Below are 22,425 nucleotides of genomic sequence, written 5' to 3' on the forward strand. Positions count from 1 at the left end.
TGGAAATTGTTTGCCGTAACATCTTATCCCAATATCTCTATAGGCCCAAAACCATTGAAACTAAGTTGATTATTCATAATAGTTGGTCTGTTGCTACCCTTACCCATGGGTAAAGCCCATTTTAACTTTAGCAGGCTGAGCTTCTGGGCTAGGCCTAATGGGCTACCCCGTGGACTTTTGTAATTGGCTTTCCAATCTTTCTTTCTTTCTTTCTTTTTTCCTTTTTTTTTTTTTTTAATGAAAGAATCAAATTATTTATATTTATTTTTAGGGAAAAAAAATCAAATAATTCAAAACTTATTAAATGTTTTCTATATATATATAGAAAACATAATTTAGCAAAATCATTATAGGTGTCCAAGTGATTAAGTGCGTGCTTTAAAAAATATTACTGTCCCAAGTTCAACCACCCAAACCACAAATTATTTTGTTAAAAATTACAGGTTAATAGGGTAGGCTAAACATGCTAGCCCAATGGGTGCACATGGGCAAAAAATCCAACCCTATGGCCTGCTCCACTGGGCTATCCACGGGACTCAATAGTATCAGGTTGGGCTGGCGAGTTACTGGGCCAGCCCAAGCCCCACCAAGGGATCTTTGGAATCCCTTTTCATTTTCTCCTACAAGGAATGATAAGGAGAAAGTGTTTCAAGGTAATAATCTGAAATATGATTTACACCAAAAGAAAAAGCTGTAGAATTTTATCAGATCCAAGTGTGGTCAATGGATTGAGAATGAGATCCATCAGCACTTGCTCACTTTCCCTCTCCCTAAACACCTGCCTTCTTTCATCTCCACTCCTTTAACGCCCTCGTCTAAGTTTCTAAGTCTTCCCCTCAGAAGCCACAGAGAACCACCAAACGGTTTCAAATAACAAATGCGTCCTCAATCCTTATGGTTCAAGCACAACCCTCCGCGTTCACTCTGGCCTAGTCATTGCCTCCAAATCTCACGCTCTCGTCTTTGATCACCACATTCTTTTCCTTATAAGTTGATCTGATTTTTGAGGTGAAATCAAGGATTCATCTGGGTGATAATTGGATCTACAAAAATAAAGGAGTCGATAAATTTAGATCTATTTGATTACCAAGAAAGTATGGGAAAGTTTAAAAGAAAAAATAAATAAAAGCAAGAAATTGTTTAAAGAAAAAATATATTTTTTTAAATGCTGATGTGACTTTTTTTTGCCATCTAAGCTCTGATGTAGCTCCCTTAAATTGTTATTAAATAAGTTAGATGTGCCAGTAGGACAATCCATCAACCACGTCAACTTTTTCATTAATGAGATGTAGGGACCAAAAGGGATGACGATTTCAAAACTCAACAATCAAATTGGCTCCCAAATTGAAAATATCCTTGAACTAAAGGGACAAAAAGGTATTTTTGCCTTGCACCTTTTACGTCGTAATTATTGCTGCTAGTTGTGGTTATAGGACCATAAACACAAACAAGAAATAGATAAGAGGAACAATAGTGAAGTACGAAAATTTCAACAGAATCCCCGGAGCTGCAGCAGCTCACCACTAATGTGATGATTTATTACCACCTACTTGGTGAAACATACCACAGCCGAATAAATAGAGGTGGAACAAAATTGCAAGTATTCTTTAAGCATAATGAAGAACTGTACATCCAGAGACAGCAGCGAAATACATCAAACAGAGATACTAGGCCTGGATTCATTTTTTGGCAAATTCAAAGATGGTAGCAAAAAATAAACTTTGCCGAAGCAGAAAAAGAAATTGAACAAGTAACTCTTAGCAAAGATGATCCATCTCACTAACTGCATGAAAAGGAGGAAATAATGTTTATACAATTCTCATAATTGTGTTCATCAGAATGGAGGCTTCCTATGGGCAACTAATGAAATGTGGCTTCCAAACAACGAAAAATTCAACAACCATGGCTACCCATATTTGCAGCAGTAGATATAATCTTACAAAACCAAACTCTAAAAATACTGCATAATTGAACAGGGGAAAAACTGATAAATAGGTAACTAAATATCCAACCCCCTGCTTATGAAATAATTATCTTTTAAACAATACTTAAAGAGGAAAAAAGAGAGAAGGGACATTTTTGCCAACACAAAATTACAATGGCTATCTCAGAACTTGGTTAAGCTTATATCCCAGGTCAAAGGGAAAAATTGTGAGATTGGTTAAGCTTATATCCCTTCTAAACTAGGGTATGCAATTTGGACAATCAAATTGGGTCAAGTCGGATCTTGGGAGGAATAGACCCACCACCATCAGTTTTTGGAGGGAGGCCCGCCGTATACCTATGAAGTCATCAGATCGAGCGGCAGGCAGATTGGGAGGGTTGGGCAGGCAGGTGGCTTGGACAGCCCTAAGTGAAACAAAGACCAAAACTAGTAACCAGTAGAACAAAGATCGAGTCTGGACTAGGAGTTTTGGTTGTGGAGGCGTCCAATCATGTCCAAGGAGTCGATGATGGGTTTCTTTGCCCATAGATCATCGCTTTGGATTTCTAGATTTTTGTACCGAGTTATTTTTGGATTTATTGTGATTTAGAATGTAAAATCTAGTTATTGATTTTGCTAGTGGGTGTTTTAATATCTGTATATTAGGATTTTTGCTGTTGTAAAAGTGAGATTGATATCACTTTGTGAGGCCTCCTAGTTATGTTCTAACCTGAAACAATTATAACATATTCAGATGGTGTTGATTTTCTTTGAAGTTATCACGGGCTTGAAAGTCAATGTTGGCAAAAGTGAGATTGTTCCAAAAGGTAAGGTAAGGAATTTGAATGCTCTGGCTAGTGTTTTGTGTTGTAAAATGGGCAGCCTGCCCATGGCTTACTTGGGTATGCCTCTTAGGGCTCATTTAAGGCCTTCTCGATATGGAACCCTATCATATAAATAATGGAGAGGAGTCTTGAAAACGTTTAAATTTGTCAAAGGTGGCAAACTGACTTTATTAAGAAGTACTCTCTCGAGTCTTCCAACCTATTATTTATCCTTGCTTACCATCCCTTAATCTATGGCGACTAGATTAGAAATTATTCAAAGGAATTTCCTATGGGGGACATCTAAGGATGAATTCAAATATCCTTTAGTCGCATGGAAAAAGGTTTGTTTGCTAGTAGAGGCAAGTGGTTTGGGGATCCGGAGGATTGGGTTGTTTAACCAAGCCTTGCTTGGAAAGTGATTATGGTATTTTGGGATTGAAGTCAATTTCTTATGGCATCAGGTAATAGCGAAATTAGAAGGAGATGGTGCACTAGAATTGTTAGGACACATGGCTGTGGGATGTGGAAGAATATTAGGGCAGGTGCAAAGAATTTAGAAACTCTCTCTGGATGTATTGTATGCGGTGGGAGCAGGTCATCGTATTCGGTTTTGGTACAATCCTTGGAGTGGGCACCCTCCTCTAAAGGATCTTTATCCCGACCTTTTTGCTTGCTCTGTTCTAAAAATGCTTGGATTTCTGATTTGATTATTTCTTCATCAGAAAGGGGGAGGTAGAGGCTGGAGTATACATTTCTACAGAGCCTTTCATAACTGTGTGTTGGAGGAAGTGTATACTTTCTTTGAGTTTCTTTATTCCAAATGCCAAGCGGTGAGAGTGATAATAATTTGACTTGACAGTTGTCACGGAATGGTGTTTTTGATGTGCACTCTTATTATAACTCTTTGTCTGGTCCTCTTATTGCTTCTTTCCCTTGGAAGAACATTTGGTGTGTAAAGGTACCTAAAAGGGTGTCTTTCTTTTTATAGACAATAGCTTGGGGTAGGATTCTCACCATTGATAATCTTGTTAAAAAGGGATTGCTCTTACTTAATTGGTGTTACTTGTGTCGTTGTGATGGGTAAACTGTGGATCATCTTTTGCTCCACTGTGAGTTTGCTCATGTGTTGTGGAGTGAAGTTATCCTGATGTTAGGGGTTCAATGGGTGATGCCAAAGACAATCACATCTCTTCTATTTGCATGGAGGAATTGGTTGAGAAAAATTCTTCAAATATTTGGAATTTGGTACTAGCTTTCTAATGTGGTTAATTTGGCAGAAGCACAATACTCATACATTTAAAGATATGAAGATATGAGAGACCTTTAGATCTTTTGAAATCTTTGCTAATTGGGACTTTGTTTACGTTGTCTTGAATTTGGGGTTTTACACAATGTAGTTCAATTTTTTATTTCCATCTTTCTGTTCTTATTGATTTGCTTGTAATTGCTTCAAGTACTTTGTGTTCTTCATTGTGAACACAAAGTATTTTTTTTTTCTTCAATAAAACTTCTATTACTTATCAAAAAAAAAAAGAAGTGAGTTCTTGGTTTTCCAAAACATGAAAGAGCTTTTTTCGTTTTTTTCTTTTCTTTGTATTCTTCCAATTATGAACAAAAATAAAATAAAATAAAATGATTTAAAAAAATAATAATTTATGGATTTTTTTTAATTTTACAAAATTCCAAAAAAATAAAATAAAAATAAAACACAAAACTACATCATTTTTTGGTAGTTAACGAAACCCACATAACTGAATTAGACGGAAGGACTAAATTGAAAAAAGTTAAAAGTCAGATAATTGAATTGAATTTTAGAAGTTAGCATGTCATTTGTAATTTAGCAAAAAAAATTTAAACTTGTGGAAAAAAAAAGGGTAAAGGGGGATTGGCTTTTATTGGAATGAAGCTTAAACATAAATAATATATTAAAAAAATTAGGAAGAGGCAAGTGAAACAAAACACAAGTATAGCAAACTAACCTAAAATGAGCTGTACTTAACCATAACCATAAAACGGTGCAAACACTAACCTCCCCACGATTTACATGTAATCCAAACTAAACCATGAAGAAAGAACCGATAGTAGTTTGGCGAAGAACCTTTGAACTCCGATCAAGGCCATGGGAAGCAACCTATCAAGCAAAATATCCATGACAGAGAGAAAAATAAATAAATGAAAGAAATTTGAACAGAAGGCACCCCTCTCCCCCAAACCCCACCCCACCCACCACTTCCCCGCCCCAATAAAAGATTGTAAACAATAAAATAAAAAGCTTAAGTTACTAAGTGTTTATGCTTGGTACTTGCACCATTGTTGGAAATGTCAGATATATAAAACAACACAAAAGATTCTTTCCCAACCTAAAATGAGGATTTTTAAATTTAGAGAGAGAGAGAGAGAGAATTTCTTTCTTCACCATATAAGTTAGAGCAGCATAGCGTTCCTCGTTCAAATATAATGGCTTTCCTCTATGCATTTGAATATCCTGCAATATGGAAAAATTAAAATTATAAGAGAAGTGCGCATAAGTAGCATAAAGCCTCTAAATATAATTTCATACACACATAAAAGGCCCAATTTACAACAAAAGTAGCAGAAGGCTACAAAACTTCAAACAACTAAACAAGAACTTCATTTTTCAGCAGTAGTATCTAAGACCCCTGGAAATCCTGACTAAGTAAATTGATATTCAATACAAATATTGCAGAATTTTCATGAAATTAGGAAAATGTCTAACAGTTATATATCTTTCCATGGGCAAGCAACTAAATTGGTTTGAATTAGCAAGTGAATTTTTAAGAATAAATCAAAACCGCATAGGTAGATAAGTTTTAAAACTTCCACATCCAATCAAAAGGGAGCATTATTGTTATAAAGACTCTTTTGGTTAGGAATTAAAACCCAAAAAAAAAAAAAAAAAAAAAAAAAAATTGAGGGAGAAAAATGAAGAGACTTAGAACCCAAAAAAATACCTTTTGAGGTAGAAAAATGAGCAGAAGAAACCTAAAGTTTTATTTAGTACGTCAAAACAAAAAGAAAGCAACAGAAGCAAGACATATATACCTCTTCACCAAAATCATCCAAGTAGGGTGATGGCCAAGGAGCTTGACGTGCAGATCTCTGTAGCAGGATTGTTGTTCTCTAGCATAACAAAGAGTATCATTTATCAGTTGCCAGAGAGAAGAAAAGGAAAAAAACAAACCACCCTCTAGGTAAGAGAGAACTCAAACTGAAATAAAACATATGAGAAACAATTTAGGACTCCCGAAACAAACTATATTGATGCATGTAAAGCATACTCTGATCAAAAGGAACACTCCAGTGCCAGCACCACAGGCCATTGCATGAGTTTGGCATCCACTTTGGCTTCAGAAGAAATAAACAAATTATCAAATTTCCAGTTAGTAGTTGAAACATAAGCATCTAAACAACTTGAGATTAAATCAAAAACATGAACTGTGAAAAAGTTTGATTTGATGTCCTGTGACATTGAGATCAGAAGTGTGTGTATGTGCATTTTTGAGAAACATTATAGGTAACAGTGACTGCAAGGATGGGTGGAACAAGAACCTGCAGCATGGCTTCCAACTTGGAGAGCATAATCTACCACACAGGAGGCATAATGCAGGCTCATCAAGGACAGCTTTGCAGTCAGGGCAACGCTGTTTTATGAACCTGATAAAGCATAAATATTTTATAATGTAGATTTTCTAGAAAAAAAAGTGCCTTAAGTACTCACATCTGACGTGGAACAGTAAAACAAACCTCTGCAAGATTTCCTGGTAAACATGGGGAAGATGCATTAACTTAAAGGGAACTGCAGGTGTTATGTGCATGACACGTCCAAAATTACGAACTTCAAACTCCTTGCGGAAGTGATGGGACCATTTCAAAACAAGAGACCGCACACCTTCACTCTTCAGAACAACATCCAGTGAGGGAATCGTAAACATGGTTTCTAACCGTTGAACTTCATTGAGCTCAACAAGAGAAGAACCATCAGTGATATCCATCATATCATTGATGGCAAGAGATGATCTATCAAACATATTGTCCCTCTCACAGAATGGTGCTCGGGCAGAAGAATTAAGTAGCTTCCACAGCAATGCACATCTCCGCAAATAAGGGAAACTCAAGCTACGAATTGTATCCTTCATATTACTAGAAGGGCCAACATAGTTTGAAACAAAATATTGTTGGACATATCCAAAGTCCCCTAAAACTTTGGAAATGTCAGAAATCAAGGAATCATTAATTCCTCGTTCATTCGACTTGCCTTGATTTATTCCACAATATGTAATTATAGCCTGCATTTCAATTATCAGGATCAGAAACTACTAATGGAAAATTGAAATTACTGATGTAAAGAATTAAGTGACATTGACACACCTGCGCTATAGAGACAACATAGAAGACATGCACAAGGGATAGCAAGGATTCTTCGCATGATAAAAATGGGTATGGAAGACAAAACAGAACCCACATCAATGATGAGAAAGGGTCACGAGAGAGGACAGGACCAGAAGCTCGATTCCAAAATTGAATATCAGAATTTGATTCTTCCATTGCAACTTGATTCAAGATACGCATCATATTACCTGTGAAGCATAGCAACGGTAATACCACTTATAAAGTGTATAAAATCTATCAAAAGGTATCATAAAGAATTGACAATCAACTTCCAAGAAAATGAAAATAAATAAATTCTCTGGGCAAGCATTATGTCAACACATCATGAAGTGCCACCCTTTTTCAAGCAAATTGTTTCATTAATTACAAAGAAAAAGAACCGTGTTAACAGCCGCAATGCTCATCTTGGACGTACTTTTTTTTCTTTTTTCTTTTTTGGGGGGTGGGGGGGGGGGGTTGTTGGGGGCTAAGGCATTTGTTTTTTACCTACTTTTTTTTTTTTTTGGATAGGTAATTAGATGTTTTATTGCAAAGAGCCTTCTTAATGTAAAAATGACAAAATTCCTGCAGAAACAAAGGGCATATTACTGTTTTTACCAACTCATGATTGTAGCAAGTTGCCTTATCATATAAAGCAACACATCACACTGGTTTTCATTCAATCAGCCTCATTTATGTAAATCCATTTTAAAGCCTATTCTAAAAAAGCCAACCAGCTACTGTATCACCCCTTTAAAGAGGGTATGCTAATTCAAGGTGAGAGATTGCGGCAAGGGCCGCTCTTTTTTCCTCACAAATGTTTCACTCCCTTAGTGTGAGATGATATTTTATGACTTCCGGATTTTTTTCATTTGAACCATCTCCATCTTCATGATTCGGAAGAGCTAACAATCCTGGGTCTTGTATCGTGTGCGGCCTATTTCGTTCTAAGAAAGAGACTTCCTTGAGCTCTGCAGCAGTAGCTGGGAGTACGTTAATCATCATAAACAAGTAGCCTTGGCACATTCAACAACAAAGCCATGGCATCATTCAACATGTGCGAAATTAATGCTTGGATATTAGAATTAGCTTTGTCCCCTTAAAGATAGGGATAACTCCTATTGATGAAAAGATGAGAGTAATTTGAGATGGTTTGGTCATGTCCAGAGGAGAACGATTAATTCACTGGTAAGAAAGAGTTGATCCAAGCTAAGGGAATTAAAAAAGGTAGAGGAAGACCCAAATTAACTTGATACTAATAATACTTGGGATTTATTGTATAAAAGGATGTTTTATATTTTTGAGATGGATCACCTAAAACAGGGAGTCAGTTAGACGGACAGAGGAAGACCCAAATTAACATTAGCATAAGTAATAAAAAAAGACTCCACAATTAAGGAAGTGATAGTGAGTATGACCTCAAATATAATAGAATAGGGAAAAAGTATACACGTTGCCAAACCTAACTAATCTGTTAAGGATTCATAGCCAACTCCAAAAATTTGGGATTAAGTGATGCAGGAGCATCTACATCATGACATTCTCATTTGCATGGATCAGTTAGAATTTAGGCATGTTAATTGTTGTATTCAAATTGGAATTGATTGTAACTCTTAGGTACATGTGGGTGAGCTGGCATTTAGTTAGAATCAGCTAAGCTTCAGTTTGTTGTAAGCTTGAGGTAGTTGCAGCTGTAACTAACTCTTTTGCAGAAGTTAATTACAGTTCCAACTATCAAGCAAAGCCTGGCAACTTGAATTAGTTAGTATAAATAGTGTTAGTAATGATTTGTAATTCAGATTTGATAAATGAGAATTTTACTCAGCTTTGAATGATAAATTTCAAAGAAATACTCTTCTCTGCAGAGGTGTCTCCACCTATAAGCCACTCTAATCAACTCTCACTTCTTTCTAAATCCAAGCCTAAACACATAGCCCTTATCTACCTGCATCATTAAGGCTTGTTGTATTAGAATTAGCTTTGGAGCACCTTTTATATATCCTCAGTGGTTTAAATGTCAGGAAATTCTGAAATTTTCTGGTTTCTTTACAGGGGATGTACTAGTAGTCTATTGGGTCTTATTTTGAGTTTTATTAAATAAATGGGTTTTTATTTGTTAGATTAGTTATTTAGTTTGGGCTTTAGTAGTAAAAGACCAAGGAAACCAAGTCTTATTAAGGTTCAAGAAGTCCAAGTTCTATACGTGTGCTGCCTATATATATATATATGGATGTAAGGGTTTCTATTGGAGTAATAACACATTTATGGAGAATTCAGTAACTATTCCTCTTGAGGATTGTGTAATGCAACCCTTTCCAATTCCAAGATGTGATGCTGAAAAACCCTAGTTCGTTCTATTTTTCATTGAAATTTCTAGTGAGCTCTCACCAAATTTTCAACCAACATTAGATCTGGATTTGCATCTATTCATACCCTAAAATTTTAACCCTTGAAAACCTAAAACACCCATGCATCAAATAGCTCTCCAAAATCCTCAAAACACTATTCATAGGTACTGTTCATAATCCTGGAACGGTCCCTAAATCCTATAACAAGTTGCTTCCAGAACTTATAATTAAATTTGGGCAGTGGCTGGATGGAGAAAGGCCAATCCCCGCATCCCCCCCCCCCCCGGCGGGCGGTCTTTACTTTCTTGCCTACTCTGCAAACAAGAGAAGAAAAAAAAAGCAATTTACTCCATTTCCCTTTCATCTTTATCCATCCTTCCTCTTCTCACTACAAAACACACTCACTGTGCACATGTTCTATGCCTGCCCTAATAAGTAACAAAAGCAAATATAAACTCCCTAGAAAGCTCAAAAGAAACATACAAAAGGAATTTTAACTCTCAAGGATAAGCAAGGGCACAGATGTAACAACTGTACCTTGTCCAAGCGTGCCACTTCCATGACCTACGGATATGCCGGAGCAAATAGACTCCGCAAAAAGCTGAGTGCCTATAAATCTTTGAAGCACGTGAATAGCATTCTTACTTCGGGTATTTTGGACAATTTTTAGCAACAAGGACAACATAAATCCTGTAGAAGATTTTAGTTCCCCATATATGGCACTTATACCATAATTTGGAGTCATTTGATTCCTTCCACAACGTGCAGCAATCTCCGTTGATATCAGGGAGTATTTAAGTGAATCCCACATAAGCATTGAGTGGCTTATCCTCGCAGACTCTGGCAACTTATCCTGTTTGTTTGGATAAAAGATTTTTGAGAGCACCCGACAAACAGGCTCAAGATTTGGCAGCACTCTTCCATTTCTCCGCAGGGTGAAAACTTTAAGAATTTCACCCTTCCCAACCATATTGGCTGCAGATTGCAAGAGAGCCAAGGCTTGCTGAATGCGAAGAGAACCGATTTCTTCAGATGATGAGGTTGAAGGTCCAGCAGCAAGTGAGGAACTCAAAGTTGCACTTACAGGCTGCTTCTGAACCTCTTTAAAATCGGCAGGTAAAGCAGGCAAGACAGAATTTACAAGTCGGCGGCATACAGGGCAGAGGAACTCCCCCTGACAAAAAAGTACATGGCACATAAAAATGAGAAATAATAACCCATTTCCATTAACTACAGAGAATTAAAGACAGGAGGATTACCTGTTCTGGATCCACGATATGCCCTCCTTCAAAAACAATTCTTCTGACATATCTGGGTTAACAATATCAGAACATATCTTAGATATTTAAATAAACAAACGCATTAAAGTCTCTCCTTCACAACACATAGGATGCAATAAACCCACAGATATCATTTCAATTTGTTTCAACATATCTACAGAATCACCAAAGATTTGACATATTTCAATTTTCAACTTCCCTCTTTCAAAGACAAGATATCCAGAGTTCAGACAAAAAGCAATCAGGAAGATCCATAATTCCAAATAGTAATAAATGTTGAATTTCCACTTTCCAGGGACTTACCTCTCCTTCACTGAAGATAAATAGCGATCAAGACATCCCTGATGCACAGCATGCCCACAGGAAGAAAGATGAACTCCATCACAATCTGTAGGTCCAAATCCATCATATGCTGGACACTTTGAAGTAGATTCTACAGAAGACTTATCCTTCTGAGCATCTTCAGACGCTGAAGGACTTTCTTTTGTCTCTTTCAAAAGAGCAGCTATGTAATTTCTAAGCAAGACAGATTCAGCAACTCTGCTTCTTTCTAAGCCCCCTTCAGAAGTAGAAGGTTTATTGTCCTCCATAAAATTTGAATCCAGAATATTATCATGCACTTCTTTACGTATGGAGATGTACATATCTTGTTCCAATGTCTCAAAAGATTCGACTTCCTCAGGTTTCCCATAATAAGAAAATCCATCATCTGCATTCTGAACCAACTGTGCTGATGGGGAAGATGAAATCAAACCTGAACCATCTGAGGATGTGCTTATTCCAGAGTCATTAGTCACCTTGTCTGTAGCAATAGAAGCATGCTCCTTCTCTGACTGGTGAAATTGTTCCCATGATGGGGGACCTCTGTCAATGAAACTCACAAGCCTAGATTTCTTGTTCCAAGAACAAACAATATATCATCAATTCTTTACTCAAGATGCGAATGATATACATCAGCTCATATAGAGATATTATTCAAACCTAGTAAGGAACAGAAATAAGAAGAGACATGAAAGAGTTGCTAACCTGAAGAAGAATCAAGAATGATATGGGATTTTTGGAGTTGGGATCATGACAAAGAGAGCAAACAACTTGTGCAGACTCATCTGAATCATCTCTAACATCAGAGCTACTTAATTCTTGTCCAGATTTTGAACTTTCATCCACAGCAGAATCAATGCTTGCCAAAAACTTAGATTGCTCAGCTCTCATTTTTTCCTGCATGACAAACCCAGTAAGTTAACCCTTATCAGGGCAACACTTTATTTAGTGCAACGAAAGAATAACTGATACAGTCAGATCAGGGTAGGTTCAATTTTTCTACATAAAAAAGGTTCAAGAATTGTTGAGCAAAGTGTGACCGACCTAGGGTCAGCACAATAAGTGGTATACTCAGGTGAACAGACAACCAGATACACAATCACCTTTTACATCCAGGAAATTAGCCAATCAACAAAGTACGAAACAAGGAATTCTCCTACTGAATAAGGTATTCAAATCAAGCATCTCTGGCTAAACATGGGCACACACTTTAGTTTACCATGTTTCTGGCGAAGTTGCAGGAACAAATGTGCACAGAAGTAATAGAATGAATCTCACCAAAATAGCTGCCTGTCTCTCTCGTGCTTTTGCCTTGCGTTTCTCACCATCGGAAGCTGACCCTGGGATATTGGCATCACTACTAAAATTGGAATGTGTTTGATAACTGACCACTTCAGGTGCAAGTTGTTGCAATTTGGCCAAACATCCAGAATCAATATCAGCAAACTTCTTCAATATACTTTCAATCAGAGAAGAAAGGTTGCAACTGCCTGAGTCTGAAAAGTTGTCTGCGTTTTCTTTCTTATGCATCCTCATCAAGATAACAAGAAGTGACAACAAGCTTTGTTTAGCAGCATCATTCTCTAATCCCTTCCAGATTTCTTCGCCAGCATAAGCTAGGATGGGAACCAAACCTCCAGTAGAACATGACTGATCACTAGATTCTCTCTGCTGATAACAGATATCTAATGCTAACGATAGTAAATGCAATGCAGTAAGAAGAACACCATCAGGAGCACGTGATTCAGCACATTTATCAGTGAAAACAGCATAAAATAGCACTGCACGGATAATTTCAAGGACCACCTTACAAGTGGCTACTTTAGCTACCTCTTTGAGTGGAGGATAAATCTTAGTCCACCTGGGCAACTGACTGGTAAATGCAGAGACACTATAGAAGCGAAAGTATCTTTCTTCCGCACCTTGCAAATCCCGTGAGTTCCAACGAGGGTGGTATAAATCCAGTTCTTTCCAATATGTCCATCGCAGTGAGTACATACCCTGTAATATAAAAAATATCAGGACTAGTGCATGTCAACTTAGGAAAACTAACAGGTAGTTTAGGTACTAAGGAAAACCTGATTAAACCCAGATGGACTGGAATATGTAGCAATGGTATCCAAAATTTCCTGAAGCTGGTTAAACTTAGAGAGGTCATGGGGGAGAGATTTCACCAATTGACTACGAGTGGCATCTCCAATGGCCAACTTACAAATTAACTCCCTTTTCAAACTTTCAGCTGTAGTTAGCCCAGAAAATCTCCGTTCTTTAACTATCTGTATAACAAGAGTGAGCATTTCCTGCACCAGAACTGGTTCATACCTGAAAACAAGTGTTCTTTAAGAAAAGATAAAGAAATGCTACTGAATCAGATATGAACTCAGTCTTCCTATGACGCAACCTCTGAAGGTAACATCAAAAGGCTACACTCATGAGTAAAACTTCAAGATGATATTAAGAAAGAATACTATTCACCCAAATGTAAGAATATTGGGTAAACTGACCAATAACACTATGTTGACTTCAACACATAATAGAAAAATATCTCCAAGGGAAACATTACAGGGGATATCTATATTTCACTAAAAGGTGCATGAACTGATGGTTCTAATAGACAATAGTCAGTCCATCAAAAGAAACATAGAACAAGACAGATAAAGTTGCAAGCTTGACAGCTAAAAATTGTAATATCATATAGAAATTAAAAAAATGAGCACATACTCGTTAGACCGTTCAAGATTCAGAGAAAGGTACTTTGACAGCCCAAAGCGTTCTAGAATTCTATTGACAAATAAGTCAGGTGGGGCCAACGCAGCACAGCACTGTAGCAGAAATAGATCAAGCTCTAAACCCTGCTCAGACCTGTAGCAAGAAATTATCAAAAACAAAAGACACAATCACCCCCTGCCTCTCTTCCCAAGGAAAAAGAATATGCAAAAAACAAACTTATATTCACATGAATACATTTATCACATTGCATGATTTACTAACCACCGAACTGACCGATACCATTCCCAAGATAATAGGGCAGCATCACCATTCTTTCTCCACATTCCAGCATGAACCTCAGCACAAAAGACCCTAACCCGTAAAGGATGCTCCATTACAAAGGCAGAAAACCCAAATGGGTGGCAGCCCCCAAGAACATGTGCAAAGAAGTCAATGCAGCTTGTCGATAACAAATTAGCAGAACTACCAATAGTCACATTTGTCACTGCAGATTCACCAAAACATCTTCTCAATGCTTTCTGCAAAAGCAAGGAAAGCAACCGATGCAATGGAATATGAACAGAGATCTCCTGTGAACTAACATCATATATTATGTTTGGCCAATCAGACGAACTCAGAACACGTAGTACATCTATATCTATCGTATCTACTTCCATCAGAATGTCATTAGACCTGGCAGAGTTACAGGCTACAGTATCCCTTTTACCATTCTCCGAGTCAAAATCCATATCACCACAGTGGACATGAGAAGAATATTGCCTACCATGATCTTCACTTGAACTGGCAAGTCTGCGAAAAATATATTTGCCTTTTTTAATCTTAGATAATGTTTCCTTAAATGCTGAAAAATTACTACCAGGGTTACTGCTAGTATTTGGAGAAAATAGGTTAAGAGCAGCTCCAGATGTGTTATCAACTCCCAGCCAATTCTCAATAGCCTTCAGACACTCATTTATTAACCACTTGACAGGTGGTGGAATTAAGAGACAAAAATCAGTATCAGATTTAACTTCAGCGAGCTTTGATGTACGTGCTAAGGCACTACATGCAGAGCTTTCCTGGGATAAGTGTCCTACTTTTGCATGTCTTAGGCTATCTCCATCACCCATATCTTGATTGCATGTGCTAGAAAAAATTTCATCTATCTCTTTGCTACTAGAGACTGAAAATGCCCCATCCACAAAGATAGAATGGATATTAGCAATAGCATGACATAAAGCGAAAGGCAAAAGCATATTCTCATTATCTTCTTCTATATGGAGGCCTGTTTCTCTCTTTTGAGGGTTCATCCCTTGCACAAAAGCCAAAAGTCTCATCCAAGTTCTTGATATATCTTTCTGGTCATGGGTTACATATTTGGACACTACAGCATGGCTCAAAACAAAACGAATATCTTCTACCACACGAATGGTAGTGTCGTACAAATTTGCCCACTTAGCAATCTGCAAAGGAATAATTCATCAACAATCTTTTGAAATAAAGCGGAAAAGAAACGGAAAATCTCTATCCCCTAAAAATAAAACAGGATGGATTTTAAAACCATGTAAAACAATTTATGTTGTTTGTTTTGAAGAGAGATAATTATCAATTAATTAATCTCGAAATATTTTCTAAGGCAATATTTATTTCCATGCATGTTTTAACAGATATCATTAATTCCACCATGATGATAGAAATCTACCACTTGCAAAGGAGAAACAAAAAACATGTATTACCTGCAAACGACCATCTTCACCAGCACATGCAGCAAAAATGTCTCCCACACATCCCAACAGCATAACAAGTAGGTTCATTTCCTTTACAAGGCGCGGTGTCAGAGTTGGTACAGTAAAGATTTGCACAGAGAATGTAGATTGTAGTGAATAATTCATGGAGCCATTATCATTGCCCATTTTTATGGCTTCATTTACAACAGTTGGATAGTAGCTTAAAAATACTTTAGCAAACTCGTACTTGAAGAAAGGATCTCCAAGCAGTCTCAAAAGCAAGTCATAGAGCTTCTTCACTATGTCATCTTTCAAAAACCTCTCTGCTCTCACCAGAATCTGCAATAAACCAAGTGACGAACAGACCATCCTGGAAACAAAACTGAGCAAACTCTCACTGTACTTGCAGAACTCTAAAAGCATCTCCACCACCACAAATGTTAGTTCATTTGCCACCCTCATTTGCTCTGAAATATGATCACCTGCTCTAGGATTTTCTTGAGGAATAGTTTCTGCAACTAATAACTTCTTTTTCCAACAAATAAAAAGAGCATTAAGGACGGGTCTCACGGAGTTTGCAACCTCCTCTGGAAGGGGTTGTATTTGTTCTGCACCCTTATGCTTTGAGCAGAAGCCCTCACGTTTCCATGCCGTAACATCCCCACAATCACAACAACCACCACCCGTATAAATAATAGAATAATCATGGCCAGTGTGGTCCCCATTCTGAAAACAAGGAACACAGATTGCACATGTTGGATCATGTTCACAAGTCCGACACCTATACGCTACATCATTATTTCCCCAAACAGCACCACAAACACCACGTTGCCCAGAACTCATTCTGGAGAGGTTCTTTAGGGCACTAGCTGGTTCACCCTCAAACATCAACCATTGTAACCACAACATGCTCTCTCGAAATCGTCTTTTCATGCTAATGGAAGATCTTCTAGAACCTGACTTAGCATCCTGGAGTGCTCCCCACACTTCCTCATCAGTAGGCAATATAGCAGATACAAGCTCTAACATTCGAGACTTGTCATCCTTGACAAACGCAACTAAACTAGGTTGATCAGATACCTCTTCAGGAACTCCAATCAGAGCAAGCCTCTGGTTTCAAATGAATATACAAAATGTGAAACTATAAGACCTATAAACCCAAATTTTACAAATAACAACAATAACACACATGCATACTAAACTTCCTTAGTAAGGTTCTAAACTTAAACATTTACAACAAAACATTCACCAAAGTAAGAAAAACTGTTTGCAAGCAGAAGTTTTACAAACCAATATATATAGGAATCTTTTTTGATAATGTATGGAACCTTTCTCGTGTAAAGCCTACAAGCAACTGACCCCATCTACCCAAAACCAGTTGTCGTGTAAGACACTTCATTTGGGGTGTCGTATCCGTGTCAAACAAGGAACGCATTTGGGACACTTCTGCACACGTGTCCTAGCCATGTCCTTTTTTATTTTTTGTTTTTAAAAATTGCAGGACAGGGCCAGACATGGGAGGGACACTAATCTTTTATTTCTTGTTAGTTTCAATTTTGAACCCTTATCTAGTTATCTTTTATTTACTCTTTTTAAATCTTATTCTCGATTTGTATTCTAATTTCTAAACATCATTTATTAGTCATGAATTCAATTACCCATTATTGCTCTGATATGTGTTTAACATTATATATGAAAAAAATAAATGCTTAACAATATTTAAAAATATAAATAAAAACATAGTTAATAATTAATCAATATACAAATCCCCGCCGTGTCGTGTCCTAATTTTTCAAAAATTATCATGATGCGGTGTCAGTGTCGTACTGCAGATTGTGTTGATGCCAAAGGAGCAACATTGAGGAGCGCATTATAATCAAATTATGGTATAAACCCTATCTCACACGTATTTGAAAGTAAATTAAAATTCCAATATGCATATAGCATCAAGAATTTAATTTCAATTTTTTGACAAGAATACAAGTTTGTTCGATTTATGAGGAAAAGCAAACCACCACAAAAGGAATTCAGAAATGAATGAAATGAAAAAAGGAGGAGTACCCGTAGGATTTGATCAGGGGGCTTGAGAGTGTTGGTATCGAAAGAGGAATCGATGTCCATGTTATCCATGGCACAAGCGGAAGCGGAAGCGGAAGCGGAAGCGGAAGCGGAAGATGAGCGGCGCCAGTAGCGCACCAGCCAATCAGTGCAACAGAAACACTGCGTGAAACCTGATCGAGATTCAGCGCACAAGCTTTTTTTTTCTTTTTTCTTTTTTTTATCTACTACCCAACAACCACTACTACGATTGCGTATTCTTTTCTCTAACTCCAAACAAACTCGATTCGATTGTTGCTTGCGGTTCTTCTCTTCGAAACCCTAATATATTATTAATGATGAATTAATTATAAATAATAATAATAAAAAATTATATATTCCTTTCTTTTTTATTGTAGTTCTATAGAGACTGTGAGATATTCTCTGTATTCGAGTTTCGAGACCCTTCAACCAGTGGATTATCTCATTATAGCCCACCTATCTCTCTCTCTCTCTCTCCCTCTCTCTCTCTCCTATGACGTTCTCATCATCGTGTCCTCTTGAAGACTCTTCTCAGGGATTAAAAAATAAATTAAAGATTTTTTTAAAAATAAAATTATATTCGTTATCTTCTCAAAAAAGACAATACAATTGTTAGATTTTTTTTTTTTTTAATTGTAAAAATACAAATTACAACTTTTAAATTTGGCAATTGTCCTTTAAGAGTGTTGTCTGTCCAACTTGTTAGTACCTTTTTGGTCCCCTCCATCTAATTGTAATTATCAAATTATTAAAAATAAATAAAATATATTTCAGTATTTTAAGTTTCATTTTTATCATTTTGATTATTGTTATAAACAAGTGAAACTGAGTTAAGTATTAAAAATTAAAATTTGTTCATTCTATTTCTATTAACTATATAAAAAGTGGCTATATCGCTACAGTATTTCGACACTGTTGACTCAACGCATTTCACTGTTTATCTGTGGTGATATTTTGATGAGTCACTTTTTTTTTCTTTTTTTTAACGTTTTGAACAGTAACTACAATTTTGTTTTTTTAGCTTTCTGTTTATACTTTTTTTTTCTTTTATATATATTGTTATACTAATATAACAAATTTCACAATATTTTCACAATTATTAAGGTGTCAATTTCTTATAAGTCAAAATAAAAATAAAATATAAAACTGTGACCAATCACAACTGAAAATAAATGTTTTGTGGTATATATTGAGGTGTCAATTTTTTAAAGGTCAAAATAAAATAAGAGACCGAGAACAATCACAATTAAAAATAAATGTATTATGAAAATGTTATAACATCTTCTTCTTGTCACAATATTTTCACAATCACAAAATTTTAGTTCCTTATAGATCAAAATAAAATAAAATAAAAAGAAATGTTATGTTCACAATAATTTTGTAACAAATTTTATGTGGCAAGGTATTTTTGAAGGATAAAAAAGTGATATCAGTAGTGGGTTCAATTTAAAACCAATAACAACTTGTCATTTATAATTTGTTCTAAAAATGTTATGGATGTAGCATTTTTCTCAAATAAAATAAAAATATATCTATTCGGATCCTAAAAATAAAAGTATTGTGAAATTTTTTTAATATTTTGTTATATTCTTAGACTTCTTTTTTAGTATATATAATCAAATTGGGTGAACCAATTCACTATACGTTTCACACACAATTTTCTTATATTGTCTTTTTGCTTCTTCTTTTTTAATGCATAATTTTAAAGCCAGTAATAATTTTTTACCTAATATTCATTGTGAAAATGTTGTGGACGTAAAAATTAAATAATAAAATATCAAATTGGGACCCACCACAGCTAAAAATAAAAAATATTACAAAAATGTTGTGACATTTTGTTATATTCCTAAACTTCTTTTTTGTGTGACATTTTATTGTGTTTCTAAACTTCTTTTTTTGTTTAGTCAAATTTAGTAAGCCAAAACTCATTGTTTTAGGCACAATTTTCTTCAATTGGCTTTTTATTTTATTTTTAAATACACAGTTAAAAGTGGTTAGCCTAATTTAAAACCAGTATCAATTTACCACCTAAGATTTGTTATGAAAATATTGTAGACGTAACATTACTCTAAAATAAAATAATAAAATATTAGACTAGGACCCACCATAGCTAAAAATAAAGGTATTGTAAAAATATCGTGACTTGTTGTTGTGTTTCTAGACTTCTTTTTTTGGTTTATTCAATTTGTTGAACTAAAATTCATTGTTTAATGCATAATTTTTTTATGTTAATTTTTTTTTACACATTATTTCAAGTTTTAAAAAAAAATAAAAATAAAGACACACACACACATATTGTTTTACACACACACAAATTGACGAAGTAACACTTTCCTCTTTTATGTTCGGGGTAGTTGCATTCCCCCCTAAAGTAAAGTTGAATAATTTCATCATTTATATTTTGTAAATGAGCATATACCCCTATTGTTTCTCTCTTAGTCAAACCCTAACAAAATCTTATAATTCCTAAAATATTCCATTGTGCAATGTCTAATATACTCCTACTAAATTTTAATGTCCCAAAAAATTTATTTGTGTATTTTGAATTTTATGTAGTAGACTGGTAGTCATGCTTGGAAAGTTAGAATGATGATATATGGTGTTCTGTTTGTTACCTAGAGAACACTAATTTATTAGGTTTAAATCTTCTACACTTATAATTTTATCTAATAAAAACTTTGATGACATATGTCTTTTGTTATTTTATTCTTATTTTAATTTCTTTTCCTACTTAAAAGGGTATTCATTAAAAATAAGTAAGCTAAACACCGTAGTTAGACTCATAAAATAAGATAATAAAGAATGAAATATGAATAACAAAATCTTCATTGTAGATGATTGCAAATATTTAATTTAAGGAAGATCTTCAAAAAAATTGTAACATATATTATCATTCATTGCGAAAATTTAAACATTGTAGAAAGATGATGACATTCATTATCATTTTTTATTGCATTTTTTGGTGAGTGTATATTACATTTAGTAAATAAGTTCTAAGAAATTGTCATAGTACATAGATATTCAGATAGCTATTTTAAATTTAAGTACATGACTTCATACTTCTTCAACAAAAAAAATCTATATTAATTCTCTCACTAAAGGGCTAGCACGTGTCTTGCACGTGCAACCCACACTAGTTATTTTGAAGACGAGTTAAGCTCGAGTCTATCACCAAACAAGATTACATATTTAAGTTTAATTCATTCCTTAAAAACAATTATTCTTTAAATTGAGAAATAGTTAGTTCTTTTTAAAATTATTGTAGTGGCTAATCCTTATTACATGTAACAATTTTTAAATTGAATATATTTAAGAAAAAATTAAAAGTTTTCAAATCATTTTTTACAAATTCTTATAAGTAACAACCAAACTTATGAAACAAATAGTTATCCCATTATTACATTTTTTCGTAATAAAAATTACTATTTGTAGCATAACCTTCATTCAGTATACCAAACATGCTCTAATAAATAATTATTTCTCTTTTAAAAAGTTGTAATAAGCGTAGCAACTTTTGAAATTAATATAATTTCAAAAATAAAAATAAAAATTTTCCATATGTGTTATTTTTTTGCCAAATTCCATATATAACAACTAATATTACTATCAAATTAATGAATAGGAATAGTTGTTTTATTCAACAACTTTTATTTATAGTACACAAATATTTTTATTTTGGTCCTGTGTACCAAATGCTTCTTAAAAAAAATGACAAAGTCTAGCTACAACCTCACTTAATATCTCTTTTATTGGAGTTTTCAAAAAAATATCTCTTTTATTGTATGTGAATTTTGACAAATCTACCATTGGATTAAATTTTCTTTTTATATCCTCCATCCTTGCAAAAATTCCAATATATTAAAAGATTAATAGCTACGTCATCAATCAACTATTAAAATTTCAAATTTTTGTAGTCTAAAATTATGTATAAAAAATGAGTTTATGGATCATATAATAAATAACATTCGATTGGCACAAAATTTGACATGAGTGTTGAGAGCGTAAAAAACATGTGCAATCCAACGGTTAGATTTTCAAAAATATGTAACAATGTTAATTTTTTTTTAAAGGAAATTGTATCCTTAAACTATAACCAAGTTTGTAGCCAAATTTTGTCTTTAAAAAAAAAAAAAAAAAAAAATTAAATGCCTATGAGATTTAAGGACAAAGGTTAGCTACAACCTAGATTGGAGGAGATTCCTCCAAACTGCTAGGTGGCATACTCTAACCAATATAACTCATTTAATATCCCACTCCACAACATTAACATTTATTAGCTCCCCGTATGCCCCCTTTTTAGCTCCCGTATGCCTCTCTCTCTCTCTCTCTCTCTCTCTCTCTCTCTCTCTCTCTCTCTCTCTCTCTCTCTCTCTCTCTCTCTCTCTCCATGGCTCCAGCCTTTCTATCCTTCCACCAATGCCCTCCAAACACATTCTCTCATTCCAATCATAAATTGAAGTTAGTAATAAATCAACCTAGATTAGGGATTTGAACAGTACAGCTAAATCAAAATGTAAAATCTACCATGCTTATGCAAATGAAATATAAGAGAATACGGTTTCACATAGCTATAATACACAATTTGAACATAACCATTTTTTATCTCTCATTTACACTCCGTTTGGGAGGAGGGGAATAGAATGGAATGGAATAGAATGAAAATAATATTTTTAAAATATTGCTTCAAGTCCCTTGTTTGGAAGTTTTAATAAAGAAAATGAAAAGATCATTCCCTAATTTATAAGTTTAAGTGGGAGGAAATGGAATGAGTAGAAGGGAACACACATTATTCTCTATTCCCTCAAACACTCAATTTTTCTT

At 35.0% G+C, this 22,425-nt stretch overlaps 1 protein-coding gene across 4 annotated transcripts; it reads right to left on the minus strand.

Moving 5' to 3' along the window:
• Nucleotides 1-394: 394 nt before the first annotated feature.
• On the minus strand, nt 395-18,107 carry LOC115953024 (E3 ubiquitin-protein ligase PRT6). 4 transcript variants are annotated; one of them, XR_004083629.1, is made up of 18 exons: nt 17,587-18,107; nt 15,535-16,635; nt 14,081-15,261; nt 13,811-13,951; nt 13,168-13,426; nt 12,368-13,090; nt 11,795-11,986; nt 11,072-11,661; nt 10,748-10,799; nt 10,026-10,662; nt 7,141-7,349; nt 6,517-7,058; nt 6,322-6,426; nt 6,051-6,117; nt 5,815-5,892; nt 5,168-5,236; nt 4,735-4,882; nt 395-1,046 (listed from the first exon to the last, which is right to left on the minus strand). XR_004083629.1 is itself a non-coding variant. In XM_031070445.1 (18 exons), the coding sequence occupies exons 1-17, from the start codon at nt 17,653-17,655 to the stop codon at nt 4,808-4,810; spliced, it is 6,078 nt and encodes a 2,025-aa protein (XP_030926305.1). In that variant the 5' UTR covers nt 17,656-18,107; the 3' UTR covers nt 395-1,043; nt 4,781-4,807. The 4 variants fall into 4 exon arrangements, 3 of the variants coding, with proteins under 3 accessions (XP_030926305.1, XP_030926304.1, XP_030926306.1); XM_031070445.1 differs by having other exon boundaries at nt 395-1,043; nt 4,781-4,882; nt 14,093-15,261; XM_031070444.1 differs by having other exon boundaries at nt 395-1,043; nt 4,781-4,882.
• Nucleotides 18,108-22,425: the final 4,318 nt, after the last annotated feature.

The sequence above is a fragment of the Quercus lobata genome, chromosome 7 (genome assembly GCF_001633185.2).
Source record: "Quercus lobata isolate SW786 chromosome 7, ValleyOak3.0 Primary Assembly, whole genome shotgun sequence".
Lineage (NCBI taxonomy): Eukaryota > Viridiplantae > Streptophyta > Magnoliopsida > Fagales > Fagaceae > Quercus > Quercus lobata.